This window comes from Corylus avellana, chromosome 9 (genome assembly GCF_965113065.1).
Source record: "Corylus avellana chromosome 9, dhCorAvel1.hap1.2, whole genome shotgun sequence".
NCBI classification, from domain to species: domain Eukaryota; kingdom Viridiplantae; phylum Streptophyta; class Magnoliopsida; order Fagales; family Betulaceae; genus Corylus; species Corylus avellana.
Genome location: NC_142498.1, coordinates 16554047 through 16570753, shown reverse-complemented (window position 1 = coordinate 16570753; position 16707 = coordinate 16554047). Strand labels below are relative to the sequence as shown.

The 16707-nt window shown below is 34.0% G+C and overlaps 1 protein-coding gene and 1 pseudogene across 1 annotated transcript; both read left to right on the top strand.

The window, feature by feature from the left end:
* Positions 1-3920: 3920 nt before the first annotated feature.
* On the top strand, positions 3921-6850 carry LOC148583868 (protein FAR1-RELATED SEQUENCE 7-like; annotated as a pseudogene).
* A 5168-nt stretch (positions 6851-12018) lies between these two features.
* On the top strand, positions 12019-13934 carry LOC132190446 (RING/U-box superfamily protein). The gene has a single exon (XM_059605436.2). It carries the CDS (start codon positions 12262-12264, stop codon positions 13735-13737), a length of 1476 nt encoding a protein of 491 aa, XP_059461419.1. The 5' UTR covers positions 12019-12261; the 3' UTR covers positions 13738-13934.
* Positions 13935-16707: the final 2773 nt, after the last annotated feature.

Sequence of the window (16707 nt, the reverse complement as noted above, 5' to 3'; positions counted from 1 at the left end):
TGTGAGTGATTATATTTTTTTTTTTTATATTTCAAGTCGGAGTGTATGTTTTTATTGGATTGTGCAAAATATCAAATTTACACTACGACCTAATTAAAATTATTTTCTCTAAACAAAAAAATATTAGGGATACATCCAGGAATTTCTTCCACCAAACCTAACCCATGATATTTTAAATCTAATTATAGCCTAATGGAATGACAAATTTCAAGCTTTAATTTGACATTATAGTGTATATTAGACAACAACAAAAAAGCCAGGCAACCTCTAATAATCCTTCCCACTTTTATCATGTTCCTAATAATTGTTTCACGCCAGCATGAACAAGAAGAATAAATAAGAAGGGTTGTCCTCAATAAAGTAGCAAAAACTCGAATTATATGTCAACCAATGTTAAACTATGATGATGACCTAAATTATGTTTTGTATATGTTTGTGGTGGGGACTAAAGAATCTTTGCCACTTGTATATTTATTTTATGGAAAAAGTAAACAAACTCTCCTCAAACTCTCGTGCAATTTATAATATTTTTCTTAAACTTTCAATTGAAACAATATTTTCTTAAACTATTAGAAAATTGTAACGTACTCTTTTGTCGACCGAAAAGAAAAAGTACTTTTAATTTTTTTTTTCAAAAAAAAAAAAGAAACAAAAAAGCAACTTACGATGGCGGTGGGTTTGGTGAAGGACACACGGTCATCGTGGGTCTTGTGACCTACCGAAGATCTATGGCAGGTAACCATTTTTAAAATTTTAAAATTTTAATTTTTTAATGAAGGAGAACATCAATAAGGCAGGGCCCTTCTGGACACACATCTGCAAAGTAAACCTAGGACTTGTGCACTGTACTCTCGAAAGTTTCCCTACACGGATCAAGGTAAATCGCTGATTTTATACATTAGGGAGAGTTTGCACCTAGCAGGTCTCCAACCTGAGATCTATAGGGTAATACTCTCTAAGACCACAAACTTAAACCACTAGGCCCAACTACTTGGGGTTAATTTTTTTAACTTTCATTGAAGATATTTTTGTTATTTTTAGAATGAAGAGAAATATTGCAATTTTTGATAATTTGAATGGAACATTGCTTAAATTATTAATATGAGAGGGACATTGCACAATGCATGTTGCCTTCACCGACACTTTTCAGACAAATTATATATATTAGAAGTTGTCATCCTCCTATGGTTGCGAGAAGGCAACAGACAATTAAGAAACTGCATTTTGAAAATGACTGTTTAAGAAAATAGAAATTAAGAGAAGAAAATGAGTTGGATTAATAAGAAAAATTTGTTCGCTATAAATATCCTCTAAACTGGAAATTAATTATTAATTAATGAACATTTACAATGCAATTTGTGATGGTGTCACACATAAATTATATAGTACCAGTAGTTGTCATCCTCCCACTCTTACGCATTTTTGAAGGCAACAGATAATTAAGAACTATATTTTGCAAGTGATTAGTGGGAAAAGAAAATAAGAAAAGACGAAAAAAAAAAGAAAAGAAGGAAAGCGATGGATAATTACTTCTATGAATAAATTAGCAAAATTTGTTCACAGTAAAAGGTTTCTTGTACGTGGTTTTTGGTGAGGCCAACTTGCAAATTGTTTAACACATCAATCATCCTCACAAGAAAAGGTCAACTTCACATGATAATGAGGCCAAGCACTAGCCGCTTCTTTTACTTGGCCAATAAGGCTTCTCCGTAAGCATGACAATTCGTATTTGTGTATTGATATGTCAATCTTAATTCGATTTATTTAAGTAAACGAGTCAGAACTTTCAACTCTAATTCGCTAATTTCATGTCAGGTTCGTAAGTTGTGTAAAAAATTGTTTGCTCTTATATCGCGTGTCGAGTTTGAATTGTGTCGATGCATAGGTGTAAGACTATATAAGTCAATTTTAACTCGACCCATTTAATTAAATAGGTCAAACTTGTCGATCATAATTCACTAATTTCCTGTTAAATGAGTGTCGAATTGGTAGAGTGCGTCAAAAATTATCATCTTTTCATAGAAAGAATAATGGAGGCAAGGAGGAGGGGGACAAAGAAACAAAGATAAAGAAAAACAGATAGGCTTGATCAAGATCTTGCGTGACTTGTGCCTTTCGGTCAATATTGAGTAGATTTTATTTCAATTCTTTAACTCTTCAAAGTAAAAGAAAAAAAAAAAAAAATTGTGAATGAGTCAACAGTTATCACCTAACCTCAACAATTATAATTTTTATTCATTTTTTTATAAAAAAGAATGGTAAATGTTGATATGGTAAAATCTCATGTTAATTTCTAATGTATTCTACCAGGTTTACTTCCTCAAAGTCTAACTATTATTTCAGTTATATATAATTGAGATTTTGTCATATCATTATTTGTCAACTTTATTAATTTAATAGTTATCATATCTTACTATATTTTAGAAGTCATAAATGTTAATATAGCCAGATCCTAACTGTTTAATTTAATAGAAATTATAAGAAATTGAGGAAATCTATGTGGTAAAATACTCTAGGAATTCTACACTATCATGATCTAAGGAATTTCTATATGATATACATAAAAAAGTTGGTATTTTTACGTGCATGTGTAATTATAAACATTACATGGAACTCGGAAGGAGTTTTTAAAGACTAAGCACATATTTGAAATTGTGTTTGAGAAATATAGTTTTTAAGCCAAAAAAACGTTTTTTTGGCAAAAGCTTCATTTTTAAGCTTTTGCCTAAAGTGCGTTTTGGTCATTTTTAGGCTTTTTGAATCTTTAAAAGTTTTTTTAATTTTTTTTTACCAAACGGGTATGAAACAAATTTTTTGAGTGTTAAACACACTTTTAGGTCTCTTAAATGTACATTCAAACAGACCCTGAGGGAACTAGATAGATTAAGGGACTGTTTGGGTGTGCGTTTGAGGGTTCTAAAGCGTTTAACACTCAAAAAGTTCAATTGAAAAAAAAAAAGTACATGTTTAGTAAAAAAAATTGAAAGCACTTTTAAGGGTCCAAAAATGGCCGAAACGCATTTGGCAAAGCTTAAAAATGAAGCTTTTGCGCAAAAAAAAATACATTTTAACTTAAAAGCTCTATTTTTCAAACACAATATCAAACATACTCCTTCAAGGCCTGTGAGGCAAAAATTTAGCAATATCAAATTATTTTGAGGCGATGCATGTGATGTGGTACACAATACACTCATGGGCGAAAGTGGTGGAGATCCGCGTGAATGGTGGTGGTGGAGGGGTTGCAATAGATTTAACCTCCAAGAACCCACACAAAAAGGCAGTAAAACAAAAGGAAATTAAGTTAAATTGTTATGCTTTCTTGTTTCTGTAATGAAGATTAACATAGTGTTGTTTCCTGTATACACGTGGGCTTCTCAAAAAACAAACCGCATGTGCGTTGGGCCAGAATTCAAGCTCAAGGTTTTTTTAATGTGGGCTTGGGTTGAGAACCTCGTACAATCTCTCTTGGAGTTGAAGAAACATTTTCAGCCCATGATTTTTTTGGGCCAGAAAACCATGAGTTGCCATGAACAAAATTGAGGCTAAAAAAAAAAAAAAAAAAAAAATCATGATCCAGACCGTGAGATGAGGCTGCCACAAAAAATTAAAAAAATAAAATTGAGATTTTTAGGGTGGCTAAATGGGTACAATTAGTTATTTAAATCCTTATTTTTATTACTTGTGTTTTTAAATGGGTATAATGCTGCGATTTTTATTTGTTGTTTGTTAGTGACAGAAAAATATTTTTGCACCGAAAAGCATGGATACCCACATTGATTGGACACCGTGAGTTGGTATTAAATTTAATACACTATAGGAAACATGAAAGCATTGAAAAAATTATTTAAAGCAAATGGTTTTTGATGTTAGGAAACATTTCATGAATAAAAGTAAGTCAAATGGGAAAGTAACAACGGAAGATGGTGTTCGAAAAGCAGACAAGTGTGATAATCTTTACAATCGTCATCGAGATGAAAGAAGGACTAAATGTCATATACAATTGTTTGTTTTAGTAATACGAGAGACCGAGAAGTATATGGGTTTTAATTTTGTGGTTGAACATAATCAATTTCTTCATTTTTAGAAACTACTTGCATGATCTAATTGCAACAAAAAAAAGTATATGAAGTTCTGTTTATTTGCAATTGATTTAGCATGTGCTTCTAAAATCCTTCCTATAGTAACCTGATGCAGATCAGAGCCTCATCTACAAGCTCGTCTACAGCTCGTCCGGACGAGCCTCAACCCGAGTGCCTCATTTGCAAGTACGTTTGGAGAATGTTCGGACGCTTATGTTATTTTCGTTTGACGACTTTTACCAAACAGGTCATATCTATAGTTTCCAGCATCTGATTGGAGCAAGCTTTGCGGCGTTGGAAATTTAACTAAAAAATCTACAAAGTCATGTTTCGCAAAGTTTGGTTAATTTCAATTTTTACTAGGTCAAAACGGGCAACAAAGGGAAGATTGGAAAGCTAGATGACACTTTGTTTAATTTATGCACTTTTATTTAGTTCCCGTTCGGACGGGGGCATGTGGTACACAATACGCTCATGGGAAAGAATCTGTCATACATTTGGACATCTATCCTGAAGAAGATGAACCATCGAAAGAGGTAGAACCTGCGGATAGTATTGCATATTGTGATGTGGTGTCCATATTTCATGAGCTTGATGAAGACCTTCTAGGTAAAGTGCCCGATTTTAATGATGAAGAGGGTGGGTATGTTGATTTCCTTGGGGTAGATAACATCCTTTTCAATTCTCATAACAATGATGAGTTTTACGCGGTTGGTAAGCATTTTATTTTCACAAAGGAAGCGGTGATTGACCCATTCAAGAGTATTTACGTGGCGTGTGGAAGGGCAAGGGTACAAGGAGAGCACGACAACGCTATTGTATTGCAAAGTTGTGTGCGGGGCATTCAAAACAATCATCACAGTCTCCCACTAATTAAGCGCATCACGTCTCTAGGGGGGTGTTGCCTTGTCTTGACATTGAGAATGGGAGAATGGAACGAGTTGACAGGGCACCCAAAGGATCGTGGAAAGATCCGTCCGAATTCGAGGTCGAATTCTCTCCAACCGAGGGAGAATGATGCAGATCAGAGCCTCATCTGCAAGCTCATCCATAGACCGTCCGGACACCTATGTTATTTTCGTCTGACGAATTTTACTAAAAATGCCAAATCTATAGTTGACCTCTGATTGGAGCAAGTTTTACAGCGATGGAAAGCTAACTCAAAGATCTACAAAGTCATGGTTCACGAGGTTTGGTTAATTCCGATGTTTACTAGGTCAAAAGGGGCAACAAAGGGAAGATTGGAAAGCTGGACGACGCTATGTTTAATTTATGCACTTTTATTTAGTTCTCGTCCGGATGGGGGTATGTCCCGTCCGGACGGGCCTCGTAGAATTAAAATTTCAACTATATTTCGTATTCTTATTAGGTTTAGGCTTTGTAGGCCTATAAATACATGTTTTATAGAACCTAGAACGCAGTTGTTGATTATATATGAGTTTTGTTTAATAAGAAGCCTCAAAGTTGAGCATTCTTCTGTTTTCTTTCAAAACCTATAGAGTATCTAGCGTTTTAGAGAAGATTTCTTAGATTCTCTGATAGAATCAAGATCTTAAAATACCTATATGTTCTTTATTGTTGTTATTCACTACAACCTAGTAAGTCATGCTGCATCATAACCCCTATGAGCTTATGAGTAGAGAGGACGTGAGAGGGAAAATATTGGATACATTGAACTTGATCAAAATAACCATTTTCAAACGAGATGACTGGAGAATTAATGTATGATGAAGCTGGTTGCTTATTGAGGTACTTTTGAGAATAATTGACTAAAAATCCACCATTGTACTTTGTAGTACAATTAGATAATGAATAACAAATAATTAATATTTTTTGGGCTGATACTAGAATGTTCATTGACTATGTTTATTTTGGTGATATGATCGATGACTTTTGCCACTACTACAATGCTAATATAGAGTTGAGGCCCCTATTTATTTTTGGGAGTATACTTCTTTATGATGAAACGACATAATCATTTAAATGACTTTTTAAAAGTTTCTTAGATGCACATTCTAATAAGAAACTTCGATGGATCTTTATAAATCAAAACGCTACAATGGAAAAAGCATTAGCTATGGTGATATCAGACACTTGACAAGGGTTATATACTTAGCACATAATAGAAAATGGGAAACATTTAAGAAATTTGATGAAAGATACTTCTTTTTTTATTCAAGACTTCAAAACTTGTATGTTTGAATATGGGGATGAGATTGAATTTGAAAATGCTTGGGAGAAAATGATTCAAACATATAACCTTGAGGATCTCAGTTGGTTGGATGGTACTATACATATTGAAAACAAAATGGACAAGGAGTCACATGAAAAATACATTTACTTTGGGAGTACTTAAAATTATATTTGGATATAGTCCAATTGTTTCAATATTTTGAGAGGGTGGTAGCGCAAAAGCGGCATAAGAAATTGAAAATGCGAGGCCAAAATTGCCTACATTGAGTATGACTATGCGTTATTACAATTAGAGTCAATTAGTACATAAATACGAGCATAAAGAGTATAAAGTACTTTGTAACCCTATTAATAAGATAATCTCATGCAATTATAGGAAGTTCAAAACAATTCGAATTTTGTGTTACCATGCTTTGAAAGTTTTTAATTTGCTTGATATAAAAATAATTCTTGATTCGTACATTTTGAAGAGACAGTCGAGCTAAGTAAAGAGTGGATACACCTTACAAAATAAGACGACGAATGTGGAAGATGATTTGAATGTTACAAAACCATATATAAGACTATGCCCTGGCTAGGTTTGTGAGATAAGCCTATCATACATGACACCAAATTAGATTTTAGGGCATTCTCCCTAACATTAAGATATTGACAAATACCATAAACACAAACGTAGCTAACCTTTCTGTCTTTATATATATATATATATATATATATATATATATATATATATATATAGCCAATGGGTGGGGACATAAATCGGCCTCAAAGCACATGGGGGTTTCCCATTTTCTCCGCAAATTCTGTAATGTCCACATCTTGCACATTATATCATGAAATATTTTTTTGTGTTTCAGCTAGCTGCAGGAAGCCCATATGGTGATATATAGATATATGTATAATGTATTGTCCTCCTCTTCAATTGTTATATATATATTTCCTGCTTTTCAATTAATTGTTATTAATTTGTTTCAAAGGTTTGACATTTTATTTTTCTTTGTTTTGGTGAGCTACAAGAACTAACGTTTGAAATTGTAAGCCAAACGGGACAAAAGAGTTGTTAACAAAGACTCATGTGAGTTTGATTAGTTGGGGATTAAGAAGATGTCTACCTAATTTTTCACTTTTCTGAAAATTGTTGTATTAATTTTCCCATGCACCGACAAAAAGTAGTAGGAAGCATTGCATATTAATTTGCATGTACCACGATTTTCCTTTAAAAAAATGTTTTAAAATCACCCTTTTGGATAGTTGATGACTAATTCAAAACTTAGTGTTTGGCTTATTTAATTAGTACTTAGTCCTACTTTTATTTTTTATATAATGGGGCCAGGTTGAAAACAACTAAATTGTTTGGACTCCCTTGGAGCATAACAAGTCCAAATCGGACGGCTATGGTGCTTTAGTGGGGTTTGACCAGGAGATAAAATTTACATGTGAGATATATAGTCTATACTATAGGAGACTTATATGTCTCGATTAACAGTTGGATAACTTAAAATTTATTTGGACATGTAAATCTTATATAGATTATCTCACAATTGTAGCCTAAATTGGTAACAATTTGGACAGCTAGATGCCGTATACGAATTTTCACAATCCTTCAATGCCGTATACAAATTTTCATACAACAATAAAAGACGATCAAACTCGTTTCTAATGCTATTTAGAAAGTAATTTTTATTTTTTGATTGATGTAACGTAGATATAAAAGTAGTTTTAGTTGTTTGTTAATATTTTTAACGGCCGAAAGCATTAGCAAATGACTGCGACAGTAATTATAAAAGTTAGGTCGAGAAATACGAGAGCGAAAAATTGTCTCATCCTTTCATTTTGTTTTTCGAGTTGTCCAATCTTGATTCTTGTAGAACATGTTGTTGTGTCAATATCTTATGGTCTCAAATAAAAATACACACAGAAGGAGGTGAGAAAACATGATGCAAAAAATGTGTGGATTGCCTTTTGTTTATTACATGAAGTGGCCTGTGTAGGCTGGGAAGGTCAACGTGTGATGAGATCCCCTTATCCTCCGCCCAAGGGAAAGTAGGAGGCAGGCAGGCTATAAAGTACGACAACTCCAAATCTCAAAGTGGACTAAAATTCCATTTGCATGCATTTGTGTATTTTGTTGTTTTATGCATTTCAGTCTCAAGGTGGTGGGTGCATGCCAACAATGTCTTCGACAAAATTATGTCAGCAAAACACATCACGACACTTTTTGCTTTTCAATTTCCTAAATCGTGACCATTTTTTGTGTGTTGTGTTCAGTTGACTTCTTTCATGCACAAGCTAGTGCGCTACAACTCTTTCTCACTTCTCTCTCTCTCTCTCTCCAGAATTAATGAAGGGCCAATTCAGTAGGACAAAAACTATCGTATAAATAAGGATAATATATATATATATATATATATATAAGTAATGTAGCCTTTTGGGTAATCTTTAGTAGTTGGTGGTGAGAAATATCGGAAAAGCATCTCTCCATTTCAAATTCTCGCTATTTCTTCTTAGTGTATTTTGAGAAAAAAAAAATCTTCTTCATTTTAAATTCTCTCTATTTCTTCTATTTAGTGCATTTTGAAGAGCAGTGCATTTAACTTTTAGACAACATTACTTTTCAAAATACACTAAATGAAGGAAATAGAGAGAATTTAAAATGTAGAGAATCATTTTCCGAGAAATATCACCCACCCATTAGATTTATTGGGGTCTATGGGAGCCTATTGAGGCCTATTTGCCTTCGGGGCCGTGGAGCCCGAGGGTGGCATATTCGCGGGTTGCTCGTTTGAAGGAGTTTTGGCCGACTGTAGTGTAACCAGTTGCCACCTTGACTGACGGAGAACAAACACGAAAAGTCGACCGTATAAGAAAAAGTATCATTACATGAATCTCTTTGATTATCTTTCTTTACCATGGACTTGGGACCCTAAGAAGGAAAGATCTACACCATAAAGAAAGAAATCAGTAAGGAAGACCGAGGAGGAAATATCTTCACCCAACGTGATCGATCCACCAACTTTCATATCAAACCCTTAACCTCTGATACCTTCTAGATCTAACCTACTTACCTTGTACCATTTTATCTCCTAGTTATTAACTCTTTGCTAAATCGTCCAACTAAATTCTCTAACTTAAGCATTAAAGTGTTTGTAGGTACATTGAGCTGTATGTAAGCTGGGTTGTGAACGTATGCCTTTAAAATCAAACTATCCTAAATTCTCTTGTCCCTTTTTTTTTTCCTCACAATATTCTCTTTCATTTCATATTTTATTATAAAATTTAATGGAATTATTGGGAACAAAGTTCACATGTTTGATAAGGTACATTCTCTTCATCCCTTTCCACCATCGTGCGCCTTTTTGCAAGAGAGGTTTTAACATTGATAAAGCCATTACAGTGACTATGGGTGGGTATCGATTTGGTCGGTGTCGCTAAGGGCATTTTCGCCTACTGATTCATAAAAGTGGGTTAAGTCAATTAATTAACCGACTTCATACCGACAATTAATAGTTTCGACTTTTTCAGTTAATCAATTAGTCGGTTAATTAATAGGTAGTCGATTAATTGTCGGTCACAAGTTTTTATGTTAAGATTTATCAACTTCCTTATAACTACATAATCAGTAAGGAATATATTTTATAAATAAAAAGAAAAAGTAAATTTATGGAATATGGACCAAAATGACAACTCGACATACACAATAAGAAAAGTTACCAAATAAAATTCAAATTCACTTGAAAATTCGGTTAAGTCGGTTAACAGACAAATAAAAAATTTCTACCACATACCGAATCGAATCGATGTCGAAATTGTACTTTTATTCCGTCTACTGACTGCCGGAACTTGGTCGGTGACAGTCAGTAAGCAGTCGATAGGTGGTGAATGGTTAATCTGCCCACCCCTAATAGTGACATAGCTATATATTTAGGATTGTTGGAAAGGGAACTATTCAATTTTTATTTTTATTTTATTTTAAAAAAATTAATTCTTTGAAGGAACTAATTCTATGATCATCAGGTTTTATACTGCTTGAAGAGATTAATATGTGAGAGTCTTTAAATAGTATTTTGTTATAACATATTAAGATATAATACTATTTAATCTAAAAGTTTAATTTTATAGATTTCGATTAATAATATCATATTAATTACTATTTTTTATATTATTAATATTATTATTATTATTATTATTATTATCATTCCATTGAGATTCCACTGCACATGATATGGTAACGTGAAGCTCCAACACCTTATTAATGGCCTGAGCACTAAAAATTATAAACGGTAGTAGAGGGCCAGAGGCGTTGTGTTCCCACAGAAGTTTTAAGAGATACATAGGAATCTACCTAGCCATGAGAGGGGTTCTGTGAAAACATCTATTCACAATTATTGATGGTACGTGTGGAATTATTGTTGAAAAAAAAAAACATCCTAATTTTATGCGTAGAATCAAAGGTAGTTTTTGTTGAAATGGATTCACAGTACTTATCCGTCCGAATTATTAACAATTTAAATAAATAAAGTGAAAAACCTTAATATAGGATTTACTTGTCCAAACTATCTATTTGGACAAGTTGATTCTATATGCAGTATGTCATATTATCTGCTCAAATCGTAATTCAGGTTAGTAATTACGGTGAATCCTTATATGTTTTTCTTGCTCTTTAATAAACATTGTTGTATTCCCCGGATTTACATGAAAGAAATTGGGAATCCAGAGGTTATATATATATATTGGTTAGGCATATATAGGCCTCATGAATCCCAATATTGCATGGTCCTTCAAAGGAGACAGGCAGGTTGGGATTTGCTTAGACCAACAAGACAATAAAATAGCTAGAAAGTTGAGGTTGTCTTTGGGTTAAAGATGTAGGAGCTGGAGTTTTGAGTGATTGAGTTCCTCTTCTCCCACATTAATGTTACATTTTATTAATCCATACACATATACTTTTGCTCCACTAACATCTACTCCAAGGAGCCCCCTTCATTGACAATGCAATATTTAACTCCTGCACAGTTACCTGAAAAAAAGGTGGAAACAAAACCCAACGGAAAGTTGCAGACTCTTCACAAAGATATAACCATAGAAAGTGTAATTTGGAGAACCCCCCATTTCTTCTATGTGGGTGGTTTGGTTCAATTACTGAGTCCTCTTTAAGCAGCAAGAAAACCCCCGTACCAAAAATCCGTGAGAAAGGGGGCAGAAAGAGTTCCACTTCCCGGGCCATGGGGTCCAGAGAACTGGCTCTCTTTTTAAATATTCAAAGAACTCCGTATCCTATGCTTCAGCTTCCATTCTTTCCAAATATTCTGCTCTCCCACTCTCCATACTTTTGACTTAGTTTGTCCTACCCACAAGATTAGTAGGAGTGGAATAGAAGAGCTGAAAAGAATGTGATCAGAAAGAAAAGAAACTTTAGAAAAGGGGAAAAAGGGAAACCCAATGGGTTCACATTTCAAAATCAAATGAAAAAGATTGGGCAATTTTCTTCAGAAGAGTAATTTAGTATTTATTTTTTTGTAGTTGGGATATTAAATGGGCATTGAAGTTGATGCAGGGGTTCCTTTGAAGTCAAAATAGAAGAGTCTTGCATTTGATGAAATCATCACTGCAAAGTCATCTCAATTATTTTTGTCTTTTCCTTTTATTGTTTTACTAATGTTTATTTAGCTAATCTAATCACATGGTATTCTCATTTATTTTTTCCATTGTGGGTATATTTATTGGTTGCTCTTTTTGAAATCTCACCTTCTGTCACCATTTATTTCCACCATTTAAAACTCACATTGAAAATCGACTTCCCTCTCCCCATTTGACTCTGCAGATTCATTTCCACAGAAAAAAGAAAAAAACAGGTAAATTTTCTTGATGGGCTTCTCCATTTGGTCTTGGGTTTGTTGGAACCACATGGAATTCTTCATACTACATGATTGATTCATTCTGAAAGCTGCAATCTTGGGGTGAGTTTTTCTCATATTTTTCCTTCGAAAAGATGGGCTCCCTTTTCCTGGGATTCAAACAAAGAAACTCTCTTCCTTCCTCACAACCATATTTCCTTTCTCAGCCAATCCCACCTCCACCACCCAATATTCAGTCAGATATCTTCAATTTGAACAACAGGGTGAGTCCAAGCATATTGCTCATCATTATAATTCTTGCCATCATTTTCTTTGTTTCTGGTTTGCTTCACCTGCTTATTAGATTTCTTATGAGACCCCAAAATAGAGACCCAGATGATTTGGAGAGTGTGACTGCTCTTCAAGGGCAACTGCAGCAACTCTTCCACCTCCATGATGCTGGGGTGGACCAATCCTTCATAGACACCCTCCCTGTCTTCAATTACAAAGCAATTATAGGATTGAAGAACCCCTTTGACTGCGCTGTCTGTCTTTGTGAATTTGAGCCTGAAGACAAGCTCAGATTGTTGCCAAAATGCAGCCATGCCTTTCACATGGAGTGCATAGACACATGGCTTTTATCCCACTCCACTTGCCCTCTTTGTAGAGCTAGCTTGCTCCCTGATTTCTCCCCAAACCACAACTGCTCACCCATTGTGTTTGTTCTTGAATCTGGAAGTGAAAGCTCTAGAGAGATTGTTTCAGAGGCTGCTCTTGGCAGAACCAGCTCAGTTCTGGGTTCTCATCATTTCAGTGAATTGGGGTCTACCCGGATCGATTTATTACATAAATCCTGCGAGTTTGCTGCAAAAGAAGATGAAGCCAGTCCAAAAGAAATGGTGGGTTCAGATGAAAAAGTAGTGACTGTTAAGCTTGGGAAGTTGAGGAATGTGGATGGTGGTGTTGGTGGTGAAGGTAGTAGCAACAACAAAGTGGATGCAAGAAGGTGCTTCTCTATGGGATCATTTGAGTATGTAATGGATGAGAATTCTTCGTTGCAAGTACCCATTAGTACCAAAATCAAGAAGCAGCCAAGTAAGAAGCGTGCTCTGCCATTAACACCAGGCCACAGGACTGCAATATCTGAATGTGACTGTGAATCCAGAAGAGAATTCAAGTTCAATGCTTTTGAAGCAATTAGGGATGTTGAACATTGTGAAGGTGCAAGCATTGGCAAGGGCGATGCTGTGAGGGGGAACAAAAGAGAGAGCTTCTCTGTATCAAAGATTTGGCTAAGAGGGAAGAAGGAGAAGTCGAATGCAGCTGCCGCCGCCGCAGACACGTCGAGGCGGGCGGTTTCATTCCGGTTTCCGGTGCAGCAGAGTGTTGTTGATGCTGAAGATTTGAAGGCCAAGAATGGGGATTGTTGTGGGAGGAGAAGTATTTCTGAGATTGACATTGGGATGTGGGAGAATGGAGGGAGTGAATTGGGTTGTGATGGGGAAAGGCAGAGCAGTAACAGTTTGGACTCTCAAATATCAAACACACCATCTTTTGCAAGGCGGACATTGCTTTGGCTTATGGGAAAACAGAACAAGGTTGTTCACTCATCTGAAGCTCCAACTGTTTAGTGTTTCTTTCTTTTCTTTTTTTTTTCTTTGATTTTCTTTCTTAGATCAACTTTCAATTTGATTCCTTATTATGGAAGCCAACATTGGAAGATCTGCAGTAGAGAATAGAAACAAAATATTTCAAGTGTGAAAGAGATCTGAATACAAAAGTTTCTGCATTTCACTGCAAAATTTTATTATAGCAGCATATTCATGTGTTACAACTTCATATTCCTTAATGATTGCCCTAAGAAAAGTATCCAAATAACTTTTCTTTTTCTTTCTCTAGAATTGTGTGTTGTTGTTTGTGTCTTTACAACAAATTTTTTACTCCCCTAAATAAGTTTTGGGTTGTTTGGTCACCAGCCCAGTTAGGTCGATTTCATATTGGGTCTCTTAAATTACCGACCTTTACTAACAATTTGATCAGATAATTATTGTGAATCCCAATTCAAAGCAGAACAAATGGAGATCAAAAAGATAATTTGAAACTTAAAGCAAGTAGACACATGTGATTGATTGTGATAGAAAGGAGTTGGAATTATGAAGAAGCATATAATAAATGTAAAAATGAGGAATTCAAATTGGAATTGAACACAAGATTTTGTTGAATTTTTGTCGATTTCATATGGGGTTTCTTAAATTACTAACAATTTGATCAGATAATTACTGTGAATTCCAATTCAAAGCAGAACAAATGGAGATCAGAAAGATAATTTGAAACTTAAAAGCAAGATATACACATGTGATTGATTATGATAGAAAGAAGTTGGAATCATGCAGAAGCATATAATAAATGTAAAAAATGAGGAATTCAAATTGGAATTGAACACAAGTTTCTATGAATTTATGTTGAATAGGGAAGAGAGGTCATTTTGGTTACAGGCTGTTGTTGGCATTAAATGTAGGCAAATTTTTTCATCTGCAAAGATGGTAACGTATTGAGGGACTAAAACATTAATGGCTGATGTTAATAAGGTCACGGGGAACGGTTGGACGCTGCTGTCTTGTGTAATTTGTGCCACCTAATCGTGCCCTACTCTTTAAAGAATAAAACAAAATATTTATAAAAAAAAAAAAAAAAAAATTAGGTGCCCTAGTTTTTTATTTATTTTTAATAATTTTCTTTTATTCAACACTCTTTGCACAATGTATTTCATTATCTAGATTTATACATTGAGGATCAATGAATTGATTCGTCTAATCTTGAATCTTCCAATTTCAATAAAAACTATTACGCAAGCTTTTTTAGCTATGAACACCGACAAAACAATACTTTAAAATAAAATGACATTGAAAAAGATATCGCTCAAATGTTTAGTACTAACACGATAATTGATGACTGTATTTTTTTTACATGTCCGCATAAGAGTGGGAAGGAAATTTGAACTAGTGACCTCCGCTTCATGAGGCGTAGTCCCGAACCGATTGAGCTACCTCTTGGGGACGATAATTGATGACTTTTATTCGTTGAATGAAGGTCCGATTCGATTAGCATAACCGACATTATTTTTTTCTTTTTACATATGAATTTCTAATTTTGAGTTGCAATATAATTTTTGGACATGAATAGTACTACATAAACTGATAAAATCATGTTTTTATATAAAAACTTGAAATTTTAGTAAAAAATCAATGGCTAGAAAAAAAATATTTATTTTAGAATTATATCCTATTCCCTTGGATAATTTATTTATTTATTTATTATTATTATTATTATTATTATTATTATTTTTGTATTATCACCATTCCTGGGTTCAAAACAACTGGACTGAAAAAGCCTCTATTCCAGTATCATGGCCAATACTTTTTTTAAAATTTTCTTGTGGATACCATTTAATGGACAATGAAGGCCTGACAAATATCTTGTTATCTAAAGAAATGCCAGGTCACTTTAGCACCACTAGGGTATAATGGTAAATTTCGCCACTGATCTAGGATATATATGTGAAATTGACAATTGCTGGGACTGGGAGTAAATTACAAATAACAATATAGAGAAGATAATGTTAGAATATATTATTGTAATCTTTTAGTTTTTATGTAATTAAATTAAATTTTTTATTTCTTTTCTAATTGATGAAGGAAATGGAATGCCTTAAAAGTTTCTTGATGAGCCAATTATAGTGTACATGCATTAGCTAAGTGAGCGGCTTCTCACCTCATGTTTTGAAGTATTCTTATATGATTTCTTATTCTCTCTTTTATACAGATCAAGAGTAAAAATAATCTCCCAGTATTTAAATCTAGTTTAATATTATCTTCAGATATCTCAATTCTTATATCAATAAGAATCTTTTGTATTTAAAATATCATTAAGGAATAGGTGTTTAACATTGAACCATCAAAATTTTTTTTGCCTGTATTTTATTTTATTTTACTATTGTCTTTATTTTTAATTCCATTATGAGTTTGTTCGTACAAAGCCAATTCTGTGGTTGGAAAACTAAACAAACCCTTGAAGCTAAGTATGTATTAGGTGTACTAATTAGGTAAGAAACCATCAAGGGTGATGGCTAAGTGGTATTAAGGCAATTTTTATGTAGTTAGGTAAACATTAGAGTATAGATTCAACTCTAGCAATAAGAATCGTTATGCATGAGTAGTGTAAACTACTTTGAGTTTCACTTACGTTCTAATGGGACTGGGTCAAGGTATGGCTCAATCGAAATTAAGTAAGCGGTTGCGGTTCTCATCATCTAGGCTGATAATTAGATAAAAAAAAATTAAAAAAATAAACACTAGGTAAGAAGTCATTTCAAGGACGAAAGTTGATTAGCAAGTTTAATTCAGGCGTACGTGAAGCAATATATACCTTCCCAGGCCGGGCCTTATTGCCATATGTAGAATTATACTTTTGAAGGCAATGTATATATATATAAGGAAAAAGGTTGCAGGGGAGGATTTTTTCAATTTATGATCCAAATGAAAAAGAGAATAGATTAGGTGGGAATGCTTCCAAAAACATGATTGGAAGCAGCCCATTTAGTT